At 42.2% G+C, this 16,978-nt stretch overlaps 1 protein-coding gene across 5 annotated transcripts in view; it reads right to left on the bottom strand.

Annotated features, from left to right (window-relative positions):
- Positions 1-16,978, bottom strand: part of RARG (retinoic acid receptor gamma) — a 343,460-nt gene that overhangs the window by 51,379 nt on the left and 275,103 nt on the right. The window contains exon 1 of one of the 5 annotated variants that reach the window (XM_077483868.1): positions 14,105-14,426. The exons of 3 other annotated variants lie outside the window; for them this stretch is intronic. In XM_077483868.1, the coding sequence (XP_077339994.1) occupies positions 14,105-14,246 (142 nt within the window). In that variant the 5' untranslated portion in view covers positions 14,247-14,426. Of the gene's footprint in view, positions 1-14,104; positions 14,427-16,978 lie in introns of those variants that run through there. One more of the 5 variants, XM_077483869.1, reaches the window with a different exon arrangement.

Below are 16,978 nucleotides of genomic sequence, written 5' to 3'. Positions count from 1 at the left end.
GCAGCATCATTTAGCTCTTTTGTTGAGCAGGCTGCATGATGCCTTATGGCTCATGGTGGCTGACAGTGACATCTGCATTTCTTCATCTAGACACGTTTGGCCAATATGACTATGCCTGGGCCATCCCTTGAGAGAATCAGACATAGTTCAAAAATAATCTGCCATTAGAAATATAGATATCGTCGGCAAATATGAGATCTGGCATGCTTAAAGGGATTTTCTACTACCTGCAGAGACTATCAACCATGACCAGAGATCATCATCCATGGGCTGGATGTGTTCTGCCACATTCCAGTCCATCGTGGGGTGATGCTTTAGTATGCGGCATTGCTTGAATATACTGAATACTTTATCATCTAAAATATTCAGTATTTTTAGTAATCATTTAGTGATCATTTCCACCAACTGTATCATAATGTGTAATGCCATTATAGATAATTTGAAGATAGTTCAGCGGACCTTCATAAAAAGTCTTCCCATGTGTAGCCAGCAGAAAATGCCGTCAGAATGGTCATAGCCAACATGATATTCACACATACAAGCACATCACATCCCTGGAAGATGAGAGGCAATTATGTAATGTGTTCAGTAGGACATTACTCAGCCTGGAGAGAGCCATGGCTGTGATTTATGAAGAGATGTAATGGAGATCCTGTGTAGCTGGGAAGCGCTTCATGAAGTGATGCTGTCTCTCCCAGTGGTAGGGGTGGGGTGCTGTCTGCCCGGGTTATAACAACCATCTTCTCCAAAAGTCATGCAAAGCACTTTCCAGCTTTGAAAGCGTCACTTTCCCGAGGACTCTCACATCGGTCTTTTTGGTTACTGTTACACTGATACAATGTCCCAGGGAGATACAACAATGGTGTGACACGCACAGGCATGCAAACAGCACCAATGCACTTCAGTTTTCAGAGGATAAGTAAATCCTGCCCTAATTACAGTCTAATCTCTTGAGCAATTAAAAATGAAGAATGACAATAAGCCCACAAACAGTGCCAGCCCAGTGGAGGCTTCAGAAGCTGTCTTTTACATTTCCATAAGAATCCCTTCTGTTGGAAAAGCTGGTTATCAGTCCAACCATTTCCTGGGCAGATCTCATTACAGGCCAGGGACTAATCCTGCTTAATAGCTTCTGAACACAACAAAACAAACAATTATCCCTTCAGTAGAAGAGGGGGCTCCTCTTTAACTTGATGCCAGTGATGGTGATAAGGGATACACACACACCCTTGATGTACTCTAAAGCTGTCCATGCATGGGTAAAATTTCAGCCAATTCCTGCTGAACTGGCCAAAATTCGAAACGTGAGTGGTCCTGACACCACCCGGCTCACGAAACTTCAACTGAAAAACCAAAAGAGTCTGGTAAAAACTAGATGCAGTCACTGTTCGGTTGTTCTGACAGCCCCAGATTTCAACAATTTGGGCGGCACAGTGGTGTAGTGGTTAGCACTCTCCCCTAGCAATAAGAAGGGTTGCTGGTTCAAATCCCAACCACGACTCTACCTGCCTGGAGTTTGCATGTTCTCCCTGTGCCTGTGTGGGTTTCCTCTTGGTACTCCGGTTTCCTCCCACAATCCAAAGACATGCAGGTAGGTTTATTGGCCTCTGCCCAAAATTGGCCCTAATATATGAATGGGGACCTTGGATTGTGGGCTCCTTGAGGGTAGGGACTGATGTGAGTGTGCAATGTACAGGGATAGGGACAATTGTAGACACTCACTCAGGTTGAACTGGATGGACTGGTGTCTTTATTCAACATTAGCAACTATGAAATCTCAGCCACTATGAAACAACTTTCGGAATACTATCGCTGGGAGGGGAGAGTCCTCCATCCATAATGTTTAGTGTAAATGGGGGAATCTACTGAATTTTCCTAACTCAGCACATGGGCCGAAGGCAAGAAATCAAAGCATGTACAGCTGGCTATAAACGTAGCATTGTCTTGGACATTGTGGGGAAGGGCTGGAACCTCTGTCGTGTTTTATTTGTGGTCTTCTTCCCCAGTGAGGAGGAATACTTCACTACCTTGTGGAATATCATCACTAGGGAAACAGTGAGGTTTATTTACTAAAGCGGGAGAATGTACAATCAGGCTCACTTCTGCATTGAAACCAATCAGCTTCCAGGTTTTATTGTCAAACCTGAACACACTGAGGTTAGATGATGACTGGCTACCATGCACAGCTGCCCCAGATTCTGAGTGCTCCAGTTTTAGTAAATCTAACCCAGTGCAACAAAACACTTTTTCAATAAAATGTAGAGTGGTTAGAACTTTTAACAGGTTATTGTGTTTGATTCCTAGCAGCATCTATATCCGGGGTCTCCAAACTTTCTAGACAATGATCCAATTTACTGTCCTTCAGAATTTGGGAGGGCCGGATTGTGACCATTGAGAGTAGAAATTGTCTCAGACTTGGTCATCAGAGGGGTAAAAGAAATTACATAACACCGTCTGTGGGTGGTAGGAGGAGGAACAATGCCTCATCATGTATTAGTGGGAATTGTTAGTGTTAGTGGGAGGAGTAACCCCTATAGTTGGTCTTAGTGGGGGGAATAGTACCCCATCCTTGGTATCAGTGGGAGGAATAGTGCCCTATTATTGGTATTAGTAGGAGGAATAGTGGTCCATCATTGGTTTTGGTGGCTAGAATAATCCCCATCATTGGTGTCAGTGGGAAGAAAAATGCCCCAATTATGGTGCCAGTGGGATGAATAGTGCTCCATCTTTGGTGTCAGTGGAAAGAATAGTGCCCCAATATGGGGTGTCAATGGGAGGTGTAGTACTTTGTATCAGTGGGAAGAATATTGCCCCAAGGGCTGGATAAAGACAAGCAAAGGTGCCACACCTGGCACACGGGCCACAGCTTGGAGACCACTGATCTAAATAGATAGAGATGCTAGAAGATAGGAATCACACGCATGAAATGAAAACATTAGTATGGATAATGTAGATATTGTAGGATATATTACACCTAGCTGGGCTCTGACATGGGGATGCTGATATATATATATATATATATATATATATATATATATATAATTGTATATGTATTTGTATTGTAATACAGTAAAGTATGCTCATTTTAGAGTGGCCTTTTGTTGTGGCCAGCCTAAGGCACACCTGTGCAATAATCATGCTGTCCAATCAGCATCTTGATATGCCACACCTGTGAGGTGGATGGATTATCTTGGCAAAGGAGAAGTGCTCACTAACACAGATTTAGACAAATTTTTAAACACTATTTGAGAGAAATCGGCCTTTTGTGTACATAGAAAAAGTCATAGATCTTTGATTTCAGCTCATGATAAATAGGGGCAAAGGCAAAAGTGTTGTGTTTAAAATTTTGCTCAGTGTACAGTGCCTTGCAAATGTATTCACCCCCTTGGCATTTTTCGTGTTTTGTTGCCTCACAACCTGGAATTAACGGATAATGGATTGTTTGAGGATTTGCATCATTTAATTTACTGAACGTGCCCACAACTTTGAAGATGTTTTTTTTTATTGTGAAGCAAACAACAAATAGGACAAAATAACAGAAAAAGTCAATGTGCATAACTATTCACCCCCTAAAGTCAATACTTTGTAGAGCCACCTTTTGTGGCTATCACAGCTCCAAGTCGCTCTGGATAAGTCTCTATGAGCTTGCCACATCTTACCACTGGGATTTTTGCCCATTCCTCCTTTCAAAACTGCTCCAGCTCCTTCAAATTGGATGGTTTGCGCTTGTGAACAGCAATCTTTAAGTTTGACCACAAATTTTCTATTGGATTGAGGTCTGGGCTTTGACTAGGCCATTCCAACATATTTACATGTTCCCCCTTAAACCACTTAAGTGTTGCTTTAGCAGTGTGTTTGGGGTAATTGTCCTGCTGGAAGGTGAACCTCCGTCCTAGCCTCAAATCACACATGGTGGTACAAGTTTTGCTCAAGAATATCCCTGTATTAAGCACCATCCATCTTTCCCTCAACCCCCGACCAGTTTCCCAGTCCCGACTGCTGAAAAACATCCCCACAGCATGATACTGCCACCACTATGTTTCACTGTGGGGATGGTGTTCGTTGGGTGATGTGACGTGTTGGGTTTGCGCCAGACATAGCAATTTCTTTGATGGCCAAAAAGTTCAATTTTAGACTCATCTGACCAGAGCACCTTCCTCCATATATTTTGGGAGTCTACCACATCCCTTTTTCGCAAACTCAAAACGCGCCATTTTGTTTTTTGCTGAAAGTAATTGCTTTCTTCTGGCCACTCTGCCATAAAGCCCAACTCTATGGAGCGTACGGCTTATTGTCCTTTTATATACAGATACTCAGATCTCTGCTGTGGAACTCTGCAGCTCCTCCAGGGTTAACTTAGGTCTCTGTACTGCCTCTCTGATTAATGCCCTCCTTGCCCGGTCTGTGAGTTTTGGTGTGCGGCTGTCTCTTGGCAGGTTTGCTGTTGTCCCATGTTCTTTGCATTTGGTTATGATAGATTTGATGGTGCTCCTAGGGATCATCAAAGATTCGGATATTTTTTTATAACCTAACCCTGACTTGTACTTCTCAACAACATTGTCCCTTACTTGTTTGGAGAGTTGCTTGGTCTTCACAGCAGTGTTTGGTTAGTGGTGCCTCTTGCTTAGGTGTTGCAGCCTCTGGGGCCTTTCAGAAAGGTGTGTATATGTAATGACAGATCATGTGACCCCTAGATTGCACACAGGAGGACATCATTTCACTAATTATGTGACTTCTGAAGGTAATTGGTTGCACCAGAACTTTTTATGGGCTTTATAACAAAGGGGATGAATACATACGCACATGCCAATTATCACTTTTTTATTTCTGAAAAATAGTTTTATGTATATATTTTTCTAATTTTACTTCACCAACTTAAGACTATTATGTTCTGATTCATCGCATATAATTCAGATTTAAAAAAAAAAACACTGAACTAAAGGCTGTAATGTAAAAAAATAGGTAAAAAGCCAAGGGGGGTGAATACTTTTGCAAGGCACTGTATTTTGTGGAAATGTTTCCATTGTATTTGTCTTGATGAGCACTATCGGCAGGAAAATCTAAAATTTGGAATTGTTACTTTAATAGGAATAGAGTGAAAAGCATCTACTAGGGGCACGTGTACCAGAGACAGCAAAGAGAAGATTTCCCTCACTTTGGGGAGATTTCCTCTCTCTTCCTGTTGTGCTTTGAGATAGGAAACAAAACAAAACTGCATAATGGGACACAACAGCAAAAAAAAATAAAAATAAAAATAAAAAAAAACAAGGGTTTTAACCTTTCTATATTATATACAAACTAAAAGTGTTCATTTTTATTTAAGATTTTGATATAACTGTTTAAACATATAATGTCAGTGGGCCATCACATAGAAATGAATCATCTCTAAGACAAAAGTTATCTAAAGTTATCTGTCATTTTTGCATTATAAACATACAGATACAAGGAACTGACAATGCCTATCTCAGCTTACCAACCTATATTATTTTATATATATTTATTTTAGGTTTTGCAAAAAAAAAAAAAGGAATGGAAAATCCCCTGGTGGTTTAGTTTTGTCAGTGCTGTCTGTGTCCAGTTGGGGAGATTTCCTTCATTTCCTGATGTGGAGGTGGAACAGGAAGAGTAAATCTCTACAAAGTGATGGGAATTCACCTCAAATCTAGTGTCCCCATTGCAAGATGTCTCCTCTATTCCTGTTCTGGGACAACTGTAAAATTTTGGATTTTCCATAATTATTTTTTTTAATCACAATAGTCAGCAGGATGGGTAGAGAGGCTGAATCTCCCCAGTGGGACAGACTGCAATAAAAACTTGACAGGGGTTCTAACCTTTCCCCACTTTACCCAAAATAAAAATAAAAAAAACAGTTTGGGGTATACATACACTTTAACCTTGGTAATGGTTAAAGAGGTGTTCCTTAGTATGAAATGAGCATACATGATGCATTTCCATTATAGTTAGTGCTGTACTGACACTGGTTAAGCTTAAAAGAAAATAAAAGGTCAACGTTAAAAAAGAAGACTAAGCCCTACACCACAGCACTATGTGACAATTTGTGCAGCTTGTCGTGTAAGTGGATTGTGTTATATCAGCATCAAAGTGTCTGCCTCACTTCCTTCTTTAACCAGGCACCAATATTGCAACAAATACCATCACGCACGTATGCCACTGCCTGACGTAGACTCTGACAACTTTTTTGACTCAGCCATGCCAACGTGAGAAAGGAGAGGAAGTGACATTTCAAAGGGAGGGGTAGCTGAGGGAGAGAATGAGGCTATAGAGAAAAAACATTAGAAAAGGGGGAAAACCAAAAGCCCGGGGGGGGGGGGGGGGGGGGGAATGCTAACAGTAAATTAGTAGAGTCTGCAGTGCTCAATTCAAATGTGAACGCATAGCTTAGGGGAACCCTGTGTTCCCATATGAATAAGCTCATTCTATAAGATCATGCCTATCTATAGCACTTGTTGGCACATAGGAAAGCTCAAGCTGAAAGTAGAGAATTCATAGAGGATTTGATAAACTTTGACTTTTCATGCAAATTTGATCTTAAAGTATAATTCCAGGAAAAATGTAACTGCTCTAAAAATGCTTCCCCCCCCAAACACCTATTCTGTCTAACCTGGGTCAGAAAAGATCTGAATACCTACCTATTTTTGGGTCGTTCTGGTTTGGTCACATGATCCAGCTTCCTTCTGTAAGGCTGGCTACATATTACTATGTATGTATGTATGTATGTATGTATTACTACATATTTGAAGGCAAATCTAAACGGAATTGAACAAGAAAATTGTATAATGTATGGCCAGCCTAAATCGGCGCTGGCTGCAGGGGAGAGGAGAGAGAGCCAACAATGGATGGACCATAGGAAGCCTATGGGAGATGTCACCACTCCTAAGCATTACCAGCAGTTGCCAATCGCTCTCTTCTATGCCCTACAGCCATCGCTGGCTAAAATATGGTAGATCACGTGACTGGACCTGAGCAGCCTGAAAATAGGTAAGTATACAGATCTTTTCTTATGCCCTGTACACACGGTCGGACTTTCTGACGGAAAATGTGCGATCAGATTGTGTTGTCGTGTGTGCGCTCCATCGGACTTTTTCCATCGGAATTTCAGACACACAAAGTTTGAGAGCTGGATCTAACATTTTCTGACAACAAAATCCGATCGTTTAAATTCTGATCGTGTGTAGACAATTCCGACGGACAAAGTGCCACGCATGTTCAGAATAAATTATGAGACGAAAGCTATTGACTACTGGCCTGTCGCACGTGTTTTAAGTCACCACGTTCAGAACGATCGCATTTTCTCACAACTTTGTGCGACCGTGTTTATGCAAGACATGTTTGGGACAAAATCCGTCACAAAAAAAATCTGATGGATTTTGTCGCCGGAAAGTCCGACCGTGTGTAAAGGGCATAACACAGGTTAGTCCGAATAGGTGTTAGGAGGGAGCATTTTTAAAAGTAGTTAGAATCTACCTGGAATTTTACTTTAAAGCATGTCTAAAAATAAAAAAATATCGTAATACAGTTTATCAGTCCGATGGGGTGGCTGCACTTGTTTTTGTTTTTTTTTCACACTAAGAATATTGCAAGTTTAGAAAAATTCCTGCTGATCCTGCCAGAAATCTGATGTCTTTGTAACGTCTTGTGCACTGAACTGAAGTCTCGAACAATGTTATCAGTTTTCCCAGCTGTCATTTGTGGACTATGTAACACATCTCACTTCTGCTATTAAAGCGGGAGTCCACCGGGACTCCGCGTTTTTTTTTTTTTTTTTAAAAGCCAGCAGCTACAAATACTGCAGCTGCTGACTTTTAAATAGTGACACTTACCTGTCCAGCGCGCCCGCGATGTCGGCACCCGAAGCCGATCGCTCGCTCGGCTGCCGGGTCCCGCCGCCATCTTGGGTATGGGAATCAGGAAATGGAGCCTTTCGGCTTCATTTCCCGGTTCCCTACTGCGCATGCGCGAGCCGCGCGGCGCAATCCGGACGGTCCCCGCTGCCTCTGGGAGCTGTGTGTTTCCCAGCAGGCAGCGGGGCACTTGCTGAAGGGGGCGGGCGCTTGCGGAACGGGGGCGTAACCTACGCTCGTTCCGCAGAGAGCTAGCCCGGAAGTGGGTGCAGTTACCTGGATTATCCAGGTAACTGCACCCCCCTCCCCCCTGAAAGGTGCCGATTGTGGCGCAGGAGGGGGGGGGATTCCGATGAGCGGAGGTCCATTTTAGGGTGGACCTCCGCTTTAAGTAAAAGAGAGGGAGAGGTGCTCTGTAGTTCTAACATACTTCCTGTCCTAGAGTGAGAAGGGTGCTCCTCCATGGATACAGATACAGTACCTGCTAAATAACGTTTACTAATGGACATCATTTTGTGGGTGGAACAAACTGTCTGGAGAATATAATCTGCAATCCAATGTCAATGCCATTTGTACGCGAACAATGCAAGATGATGCAACGTGGGATCTTGCAATAGAAACCACCAAAGTCATTCAGCCTTGAGTGCAACATAACTGACTAGGAGTGCTTGAGCACATACAGCCATTAACACTGGCTAAACTTAAGAAAGTTTTTCATTCAATATACATTTAGTTTGCTAAAGAGTTTTCTTTGTGTCCAAGCTTTTTAAATTACACCCTGATGAAGCTTCTGCTCCGTGAAACACGTCGGCTGCATATTTTTGAAATAGTTATTTCATTTTGAACCTTCGGCTTTGTACTCCTGTTGTATTCCCGTGCTACAACTGGATGGCACCATTGAGGACACAAAGTGCTTATTGATATTTTGGTATTTTATTTATTTTATCTCTATTGATCATTTACGGCGCTAGCTGAAATTTCTGTTCTATCATCGTAACCTACTATTTCCAATTTTGCGTCCAAAGAAAAGTGCAAGTTAAAACATTCCTACAGTGCTCAGAGTTCAGGAACTTATAAAATTCTTTGGGACAAAAAAAGAGCCATTGTATCAAATGTGCTAAACTATGAATTAGAATGCAGTGTGATTTAGAAGCTGTTAACACAGCTAATAAAGTTATCAAACATTTGCTCATGTACAAAGCAGCATATCCCACGTACAAAAGGATTATGGCCGTGCAGGGGCAGGGGGGATGGAGTTGAGTATTTGAGAAGTTTAAAGGAACTTTTTACGAGGGCCTCAGACTGGTATCAAGAGATCAAGGGGAGAGGAAAAAAATGAGGCAACCAGGCCCCTTCACCCAGCTCTCACCTCTACCATCATAAAAAATCAAGTACTAAAAATGCTGGGACAGGAATGAGAGAAAAAAAAAAAAAAAATGACAGTGTTTTCCACCCCAAATTTCTAAAATTGAGGAAATTCTTTGTCCATGGGCTGAACTTCAAAGTAGAAACATTTATAACAGTCATAAAATGTTTACAACCTAGCCGGACCATTAAGAGCCATTTGTCCCTAATACTGGAATCCTGGTAACTTGTGAAGAAGCAGCATAAGAAGTCTTTTGTCAGTGCCGCATATGTGGGACAGGTTTAAAGCCTTCCAGCAGAACCCACAAACCCATAATATTCTCAGCTTGTCCATTTCCGTTTCACCGCCCTTTCACCCAACAGCAGCAATTTTACTGTAGTTTGCAGTTTAACATGTCAAGAACCAACCTACTCCCATCCTGACTTGTTTTAACCTTTGCAAAAAAAAAAAAACTTACGCTCATTGGAGAACATAGACTGGAATGGCTACTCAGAGCTCCATGAAAACTCCATCATTCACAAGAGACAAGACATAGTGGGGTTCCTATACACCATCGAGGACAGGCAGACCTGTATGCACAATCCAAGTGCTCCAAGTCAGTTGTGTAGCATGGCTCGCTACCAAACGCAAACATCCGGCAGCACATTTGTTTGTAAAGCTGCCCATAGACATGAGATGACTGCTGAATCGGTCTAACTGGATACAATCTCATGTCTATTGCTTTCAAAAGAGAATGTCCCCTCTCTATTGACTAATGAACCCCCACACACTGTTATGTTTGAAGCCCTTGCAGATCTATAAGTGTCCTAAAAAATTTTTAGATGGCGGGCAGATGGGCATGGGAGACTTGGCGGCCAGCAAATCTTTTCAACAAAAGATCGTTCCATGAATGTTCAAGTTCACATTGGATGAACTTGTATGTTTGTACATATAGAAGAGTAAGGTGGGATTCATGTAGCTGTTGGCCTGTCTAATATGAAATAAGTGATTGGCTGGGAAAATTCATCCTGGCCAATCGAATTTGCCACCTACCATTCTAGCCTACAGAGTGTTGGCCAGGAAAATGATAGTGCATACTAAGACATGGATATTCCCCTATGCCCCCTGGAGGGTGGTCAGCCTTTGGAAGTTTGCTGTTATAGGCTAGACATTGTTCCCCTATCTGAGCAGTATCACTGTTATGTCCTATATATGGATAACTTTCAAATGTATATATTTATTTATTATTAACATAGCCCACTATATTCCAGTGTACATTTAATACCTAAAGCCTCGTACACACAGGCCGAATGTTGGCCGGCTTTGGCTGGTTCAATAGAACCCGGTCGACATTCAGCCCGCGTGTATGGCAGCCGGTTTGTTGAAGGCTCAAAAACGAAAAAGTTCAGCAGACCGGCTCCCTATCAGCCAATGTCAGCGAGTGCTGACTGGAGTGTTCTGGCAGGGGGGACGTCCCCCTGTCAGAACACAATAGCACAGAAGGAGATATTGCTGTACTAACATTGGGTTGTTAGTACATAGGCTCTGACCTGAGCTGTCATGTCCTCTGGGTTGAACGGAAAAAAAAACTAGTGGTGTGTTTGAGGCTTAAGACACAACATTCCAAAGCTGTATTTACAACTGGGAGCAAATGCACGATCACTTATACTACTAAAGAAATTGCTCTATCAAAGCTACAAGTCACATGAAAATATAATTATCAAAGTTAAGTCCAATAGACTTCTATTTTTAACCATAACTATATAACTAACTAAAATACCTATTATTTAATCAGTAACATATCTGACTTTTTTCTTATTGCAGAACCCTGCTAGCAACCAATGAGCTTCCCTTATTCCTGGTGCCAGGATAGGTCAGAACATTAGAATGTTAGAAAACAGAGACACAGATTGCAACCAATCAAGTTTCCCCCTTTCCTGGTGCTAGGATAGGTTAGAACATTAGAAGGTTAGAAAACAAAGAAACTGATTGGTTGCTGGGAGGGAAGCACACATTGCTATTCAGTTAACATTTCGGAGGTCTAGGGTTAGCTGGACCAGACACGATGACAACTGATATGTTTATGGGTATCCATTGGATAGCTATGCCTGTTCTTCCTTGAGCAAAATAATGATTTTTATATTGTTGATGATTAATCTAGTATCTTTTGAGATAAGACAGGCACTAACGTTGTCTCCATGAAGTAACATGAATAACCAAGCAATACAAGTGTGCATGTTACTATTATCATTCCTCTCCACCAGGATCACAACACAACACCTGACAGCCACCCAAGCCAGAACTGGCAGCAGGGCAACTCTGGTGTGTCTGAAAGTATGCTAGGATTGATATGAACCCCTGTGGACTGGTCATTCTTGAACAGCTCCATATGCAGTATTAAAAAGTAGGTGATCAATATTTTAGTGAAACATTATAAATGTAAATATATAATATTAAATTGAGTGAGTAGAGAATGGTGGCATTTATTTACCTCTATTGGGCCTAAACATTTTTGGACAAATACAGAATGATAACTAGAGCTCTTTATATGGCAGGGTTGGTACCTAGCTCCAGTTTGGCACTGGCTCTGGTACCTAGCTCCAGTTTGGGATTGGCTTGTTACCTAGCTCCAGTTTGGCATTGGGTTTGTATCTAGCTCCAGTATGGCATTGGGTTTGGTACCTAGCTCTAATTTGGCATTGTGTTGGTACCTAGCACCAGTTTGGCATTGGGTTGGTGCCTAGCTCCACTTTGGAATTGTGTTGGTATCTAGCTTCAGTTTGGTAATTGGGTTGGTACCTACCCTGTTTCCCCGAAAATAAGACCTAGTGTGATTGTCGGTGATGGCTGCAATATAAGCCCTACCCCCCCAAATAAGCCCTAGTTAAAGTCCTTGTAGGTCTTATTTTCAGAGTAGGGCTTATTTTTGGCGAAACAGGGTAGGGTTTATTTGGGGGGTAGGGCTTATATTGCAGCCATCACCGACAATCATGCTAGGTCTTATTTTCGGGGAAACAGGGTAGCTCCAGTTTGGCATTGGGTTGGTACCTAGCTCAGTTTGGTATTGGGTTGGTATCAAGCTCCAGTTTGGCATTGGGTTGTTACCTAGCTCCAATTTAGTATTGGGTTGGTATCTAACTCCAGTATGGCATTGGGTTGGTACCTAGCTCCAGTTTGGCATTGGGTTGGTACCTAGCTCCAGTTTGGTATTGGGTTGGTATCAAGCTCCAGTTTGGCATTGGGTTGTTACCTAGCTCCAGTTTAGTATTGGGTTGGTATCTAACTTCAGTATGGCATTGGGTTGGTACCTAGCTCCAGTTTGGCATTGGGTTGTTACCTAGCTCCAGTTTGGTAATGGGTTGGCATCTAGCTCCAGTTTGGCATTGGGTTGGTACCTAGCTCCAGTTTGGTATTGGTATGGTACCTAACTCCAATTTGGCAATGTAATGCTTATGATCAGTGATAGACTAGGTCAAATTCATAGATGTCTGTAAGTAAAAATTGGTGTGGAATCTAAGTTCAGTTCAGGATTTTATGTCAGAGTAGCATAGTACCACATAGTGTCATGAACCGGTGACATCACAGAACTTTGTGCCACTATCATGTCACTAGTTTCTAGGCAAATCACACACATGCGGTTTATATTACACCTTAAAAACACTAAAACATTTCTAGAATACTTATTGCAACTGTACACCAATGGTGGACAGCTTAGCAGCAATATAAAAGTGATAAATGTAATGATTCCATAAAATGTCACATATCTAAACATGGTGAGAGGCATATATAGCTGGAAGAGAGTCACAACCCACACGGACACACTCCTTCACCCTTGGTGTGGAGCTCAATGTGTCTTTGCCCTTTTCTGATTGTCATCCTGTTTGTCTGTCTAGTGGCACTTGGCCAAATTTCCATATTAAAAAAAAAAAAAAAATCACCCGCCCAACAAGCGTGAAAGAAAATCTACATTCCGACTGGTACTCCTCCCTCCACCACACACTGAACACTCTCACAATCTGACACAGTCAAAACAATATCCACACAATCATACCTAGAACAACCTTCACACCCACAGGACTGACACTAAACCACTGCTGTGCATTCACAGGCACAATCACAGTACTTGACTCAGTGTTCCAGTGTAATGTCTTCACCCACACACTTCATCCCTTGGGAAAGCCCACTGCATTGTGTGCACTTCCAGAGATGCTTCGCCGACGTAAAGAGCACTTTAACTCTTCGCTGTCCGGAGTGGCCTGGATCTGCCCTGTGATGCCCAAGTTGACCCTCGCCCTAAGCATGGGAACCTTCCTGTCATAACACAGAGCCTACTTATGCACCAAAGTTTGTTGGGGAGACTTTGTACACACAATGTGGCACTACACACTAGTCTTTACATATAAAAAGTTACCGATCCCAGCAACTATTTACATGTGTACGAAGAGATAGACAAATCTCCAAGTGGAGGTCACATCCACCTAGCAGAGTCCCTGGACATAGCGTGGATGTTTATACTGCACATATGGTACTGATATGCAGAAATAAGAAGGCATTGCGGTCTCTGTGTATCCCACCATGGTATGCAGGAGGGGATGTGATGGATCTCACATCCCACAACCCTGATCATCTGCAATCACACTAATCATAACACACACACACTAAATGACAATACAATCAGAAACAATTCAACTGTCAACAAAAAAATTGTTATGTTAGTAAATAGCTAAAGTTGCAGCTTAGATAGCGACAATGAAAGTGTCGGAAGGACTTTGTGCAGTTGCAGTAGACACTACAAACACTTGTCCTGTAATTATAAATAGAATTGAGTACATGAGCGAGTTTTGTAGTGTCCCCAGACAGATCCCATGAATAGACAGACACATAAAGAGTTACCTACATTGTAAGCTGTGGGTCTGCATCCATCCGAAAGGGTCCAGTCCCCCAAAGCAGCCAGCTTTCCGCAGCATGCAGGCACCTTGGGGACTCATGTCATAGAGTGGCCGAGGCATGAGAGGGAAGGCTTCCACGCAGTCATACATTGTGTCTATGGGCTTGAAGAGTGCACAGGGCACTTACTGGATCCGATCAGGACTGGCACAATGGGCAATGCTATGAGCAGAGATGGCCACCTCTTGACCTGTGCTTTCCCCTCTCTCTCTGTCTCTCTCCCTCCTCCTCTAGCACAGCCTGCTTTGTGGCATACCTTTTGCAAATAGCCAAACTGCCTTGGGGCTGTGGGAGTGACTAGAGGCTGAGATGGGACGGGCCGCCTTTCACAACAGCCTTTCAACTCTCTGCTTCCTCCACAACTAACTTCATTCTTTACCTGTTCCAAAAATCTGCCTAACAATGCAAAGCAATCCCAGTGTATCCTGATACCTACCCCCCTACGTCAGATGTCCTCTGCAACAGCAAAGCCACACAAACTCAGCGCAACAGCAACACACATTTAAATCCCCTTTATAAGAAGACATGGAGCTGACTACTCTGCAAAGGGAGCATTCCCTCTCTCTATGCCCACATTTAAGCCCCGTACACACGATGAGATTTTCAGATGAACGATCTTCCATTTTTTTTCCCTGCATGCTAATCTCAGATCGCATCTGATGCGTTTACTAAAGTCCCGAAAATTCCCGTACCACAGAAAAAAAAATTGGAAGTGATGTCTTGTGTTGCATTTTAAAATGACAGCTGTACTGATTAAATGAAAATCGTATGATCTGGCATCGTATGAATTTTTTTTTCGTGCACGTCCGATTGAATAATATCAGATGAACTGTCATGATCGGCTCTTGAAAGCTCTATACTAACGATCTGATTATCATACGATCGATTCGAAGGCGGTATTTTCCGTACAATTTTCTGATCGTGTGTACGGGGCATTAGGGGTTCATTTAAGGGATGCTGCTTTAACGTACGTTTAGAGGCAGTTGGATGCTTTTTTCAATGTTATCCTATGTAACCATGTACACAGCCTCATTTATTGGTGTTTTTAGGCAGTTGCGTTTAACAGCGTTTCTTCAAAAGCAAAAAAAGGGTTCAGACGCTGAAGTTTGCGACATTTCAGACGCCAAACGCATCTAAATGCGTTTGTTTATAGGCGTTTTTAGTTTTTGCCCATTTAAAAAAATATATATTTTTTTTAAACCACTTGAACACTATATACTTAAACCCCCTTCCTAACCAGACCAATTTTCAGCTTTCGGTGCTCTCACACTTTGAATGACAATTACTCAGTCATGCAACACTGTACCCAAATAATTTTTTTGTCCTTTTTTTTCACACAAATAGAGATTTCTTTTGGTGGGATTTAACCACCGTTGGGTTTTTTATTTTTTGCACTATTAATCAAAAAAGACAGAAAATTCGGTAAAAATTTTTTATTTTCTTTTAAAATTTATTGCATTTGGCAAGTATTGGCAGAGTATTGGCAGATTATTGCAGAGTATTGCACAGTATTGGCAGAGTATTGCACAGTGATGCAGAGTATGGGCAGAGGATTGTCACTGAGCAGAGCGGAGAGATGGCAGCAGCGCTGTGGACTGGATGTGAAGTGCCCACAGCGCTGCTGCCATCTTTCCGCCTCTCTCCTCTCACTGCACAGATCGGTACAGAGAGGGGAGGGAGGAACCGGCGTCATGACGTGACGTCGGTTTGTTTACAAGTGATCGCTCCGTCATTTGACGGAGTGATCACATGGTAAATGGCCGCGATCAGCGGGCGTTTACCGTGATGCGCCGGGTCCTTTGCGTGCGCAGGAGCAAGATTCTGGGAGGATGTCCATGGACGCCCATGGATACCCTCCCAGAATAAGCCGACCGCGCTGTAGCCGTCTTTCAGCTATGGCCTAGTCGGCATGTGGTTAAGAAATGCTTCTAAACGCAAACGCAGCAAAACGCAGCATGTAAACATGGTAAAATGGATGTTTGAAACGTGGGTTACTATCTGTCAAGTTAAATAGTTCAGGAGAGGTTGTAAAAGCGTCTCGTGTATATGGGGCCTAAGGCCTCATGTACACTGCTGCTGGTAAACGGACATTCAGAGGCAGTTGGCTGCTTTTTTCAGCTGCCCCTGAACTCATCCAATGTTATCTTATGTGTATATGGGTACACAGGTTTTTTAATGTCGTTTTTAGGCAGTTGCGTTCAGAGGCTTTTCTTTGAAGGCAAAAAAATTAGTTCAGATGCCGAAGTTTCCGGTGCCAAACGTGGCTAAACGAGGTAACTCGCGTTTAGCCACGCTTCGTTTACAGGTCTTTTTCATTTTCGGCTATTTTGATAAAAAATATATATATTTTTCAAACGCTTCTAAACGCAAACGCGTCTACACGCGGTACCGGCATTTAGCTGTGTTTTCGTTTAGAAGCGTTTTTAAAGGTGCCCTATATTTATTACATTACAAAACTTAAAAATGATAGCAAATGATGAAAAACCACAAAAAAAAAATTATAAAATGTTTTTTTTTTAAACGTGTAATTGCTTGCAATGCTTCATTGACCATTTATATACCCCTAATGAGCCCATGATCCAATCCAATACACCACTAGCATTGCTGTTAGCCAAAGTAGAATTGGAATTTGACCTATATGTTGTTAGATTTGAACCAGATGACCCCACCATTGAGCTTGACCCCCGACTTGATCAAACATAGTTGCATGAAATTTAATATCTGTCTTTTTTAATTTCCTCACATGTGCTCATTATGGGATCAATTGTAAAAGCACTGAAATTGAGCTCGATACTAAGTAAGGTAAGTTAAGGTAAGTACACTG

The sequence above is a fragment of the Lithobates pipiens genome, unplaced genomic scaffold (assembly GCF_037356315.1).
Source record: "Lithobates pipiens isolate NorthernLeopardFrog02 unplaced genomic scaffold, aLitPip1_a1.2 Scaffold_16, whole genome shotgun sequence".
Lineage (NCBI taxonomy): Eukaryota > Metazoa > Chordata > Amphibia > Anura > Ranidae > Lithobates > Lithobates pipiens.
This window is presented reverse-complemented; position numbering and strand designations above follow the sequence as displayed.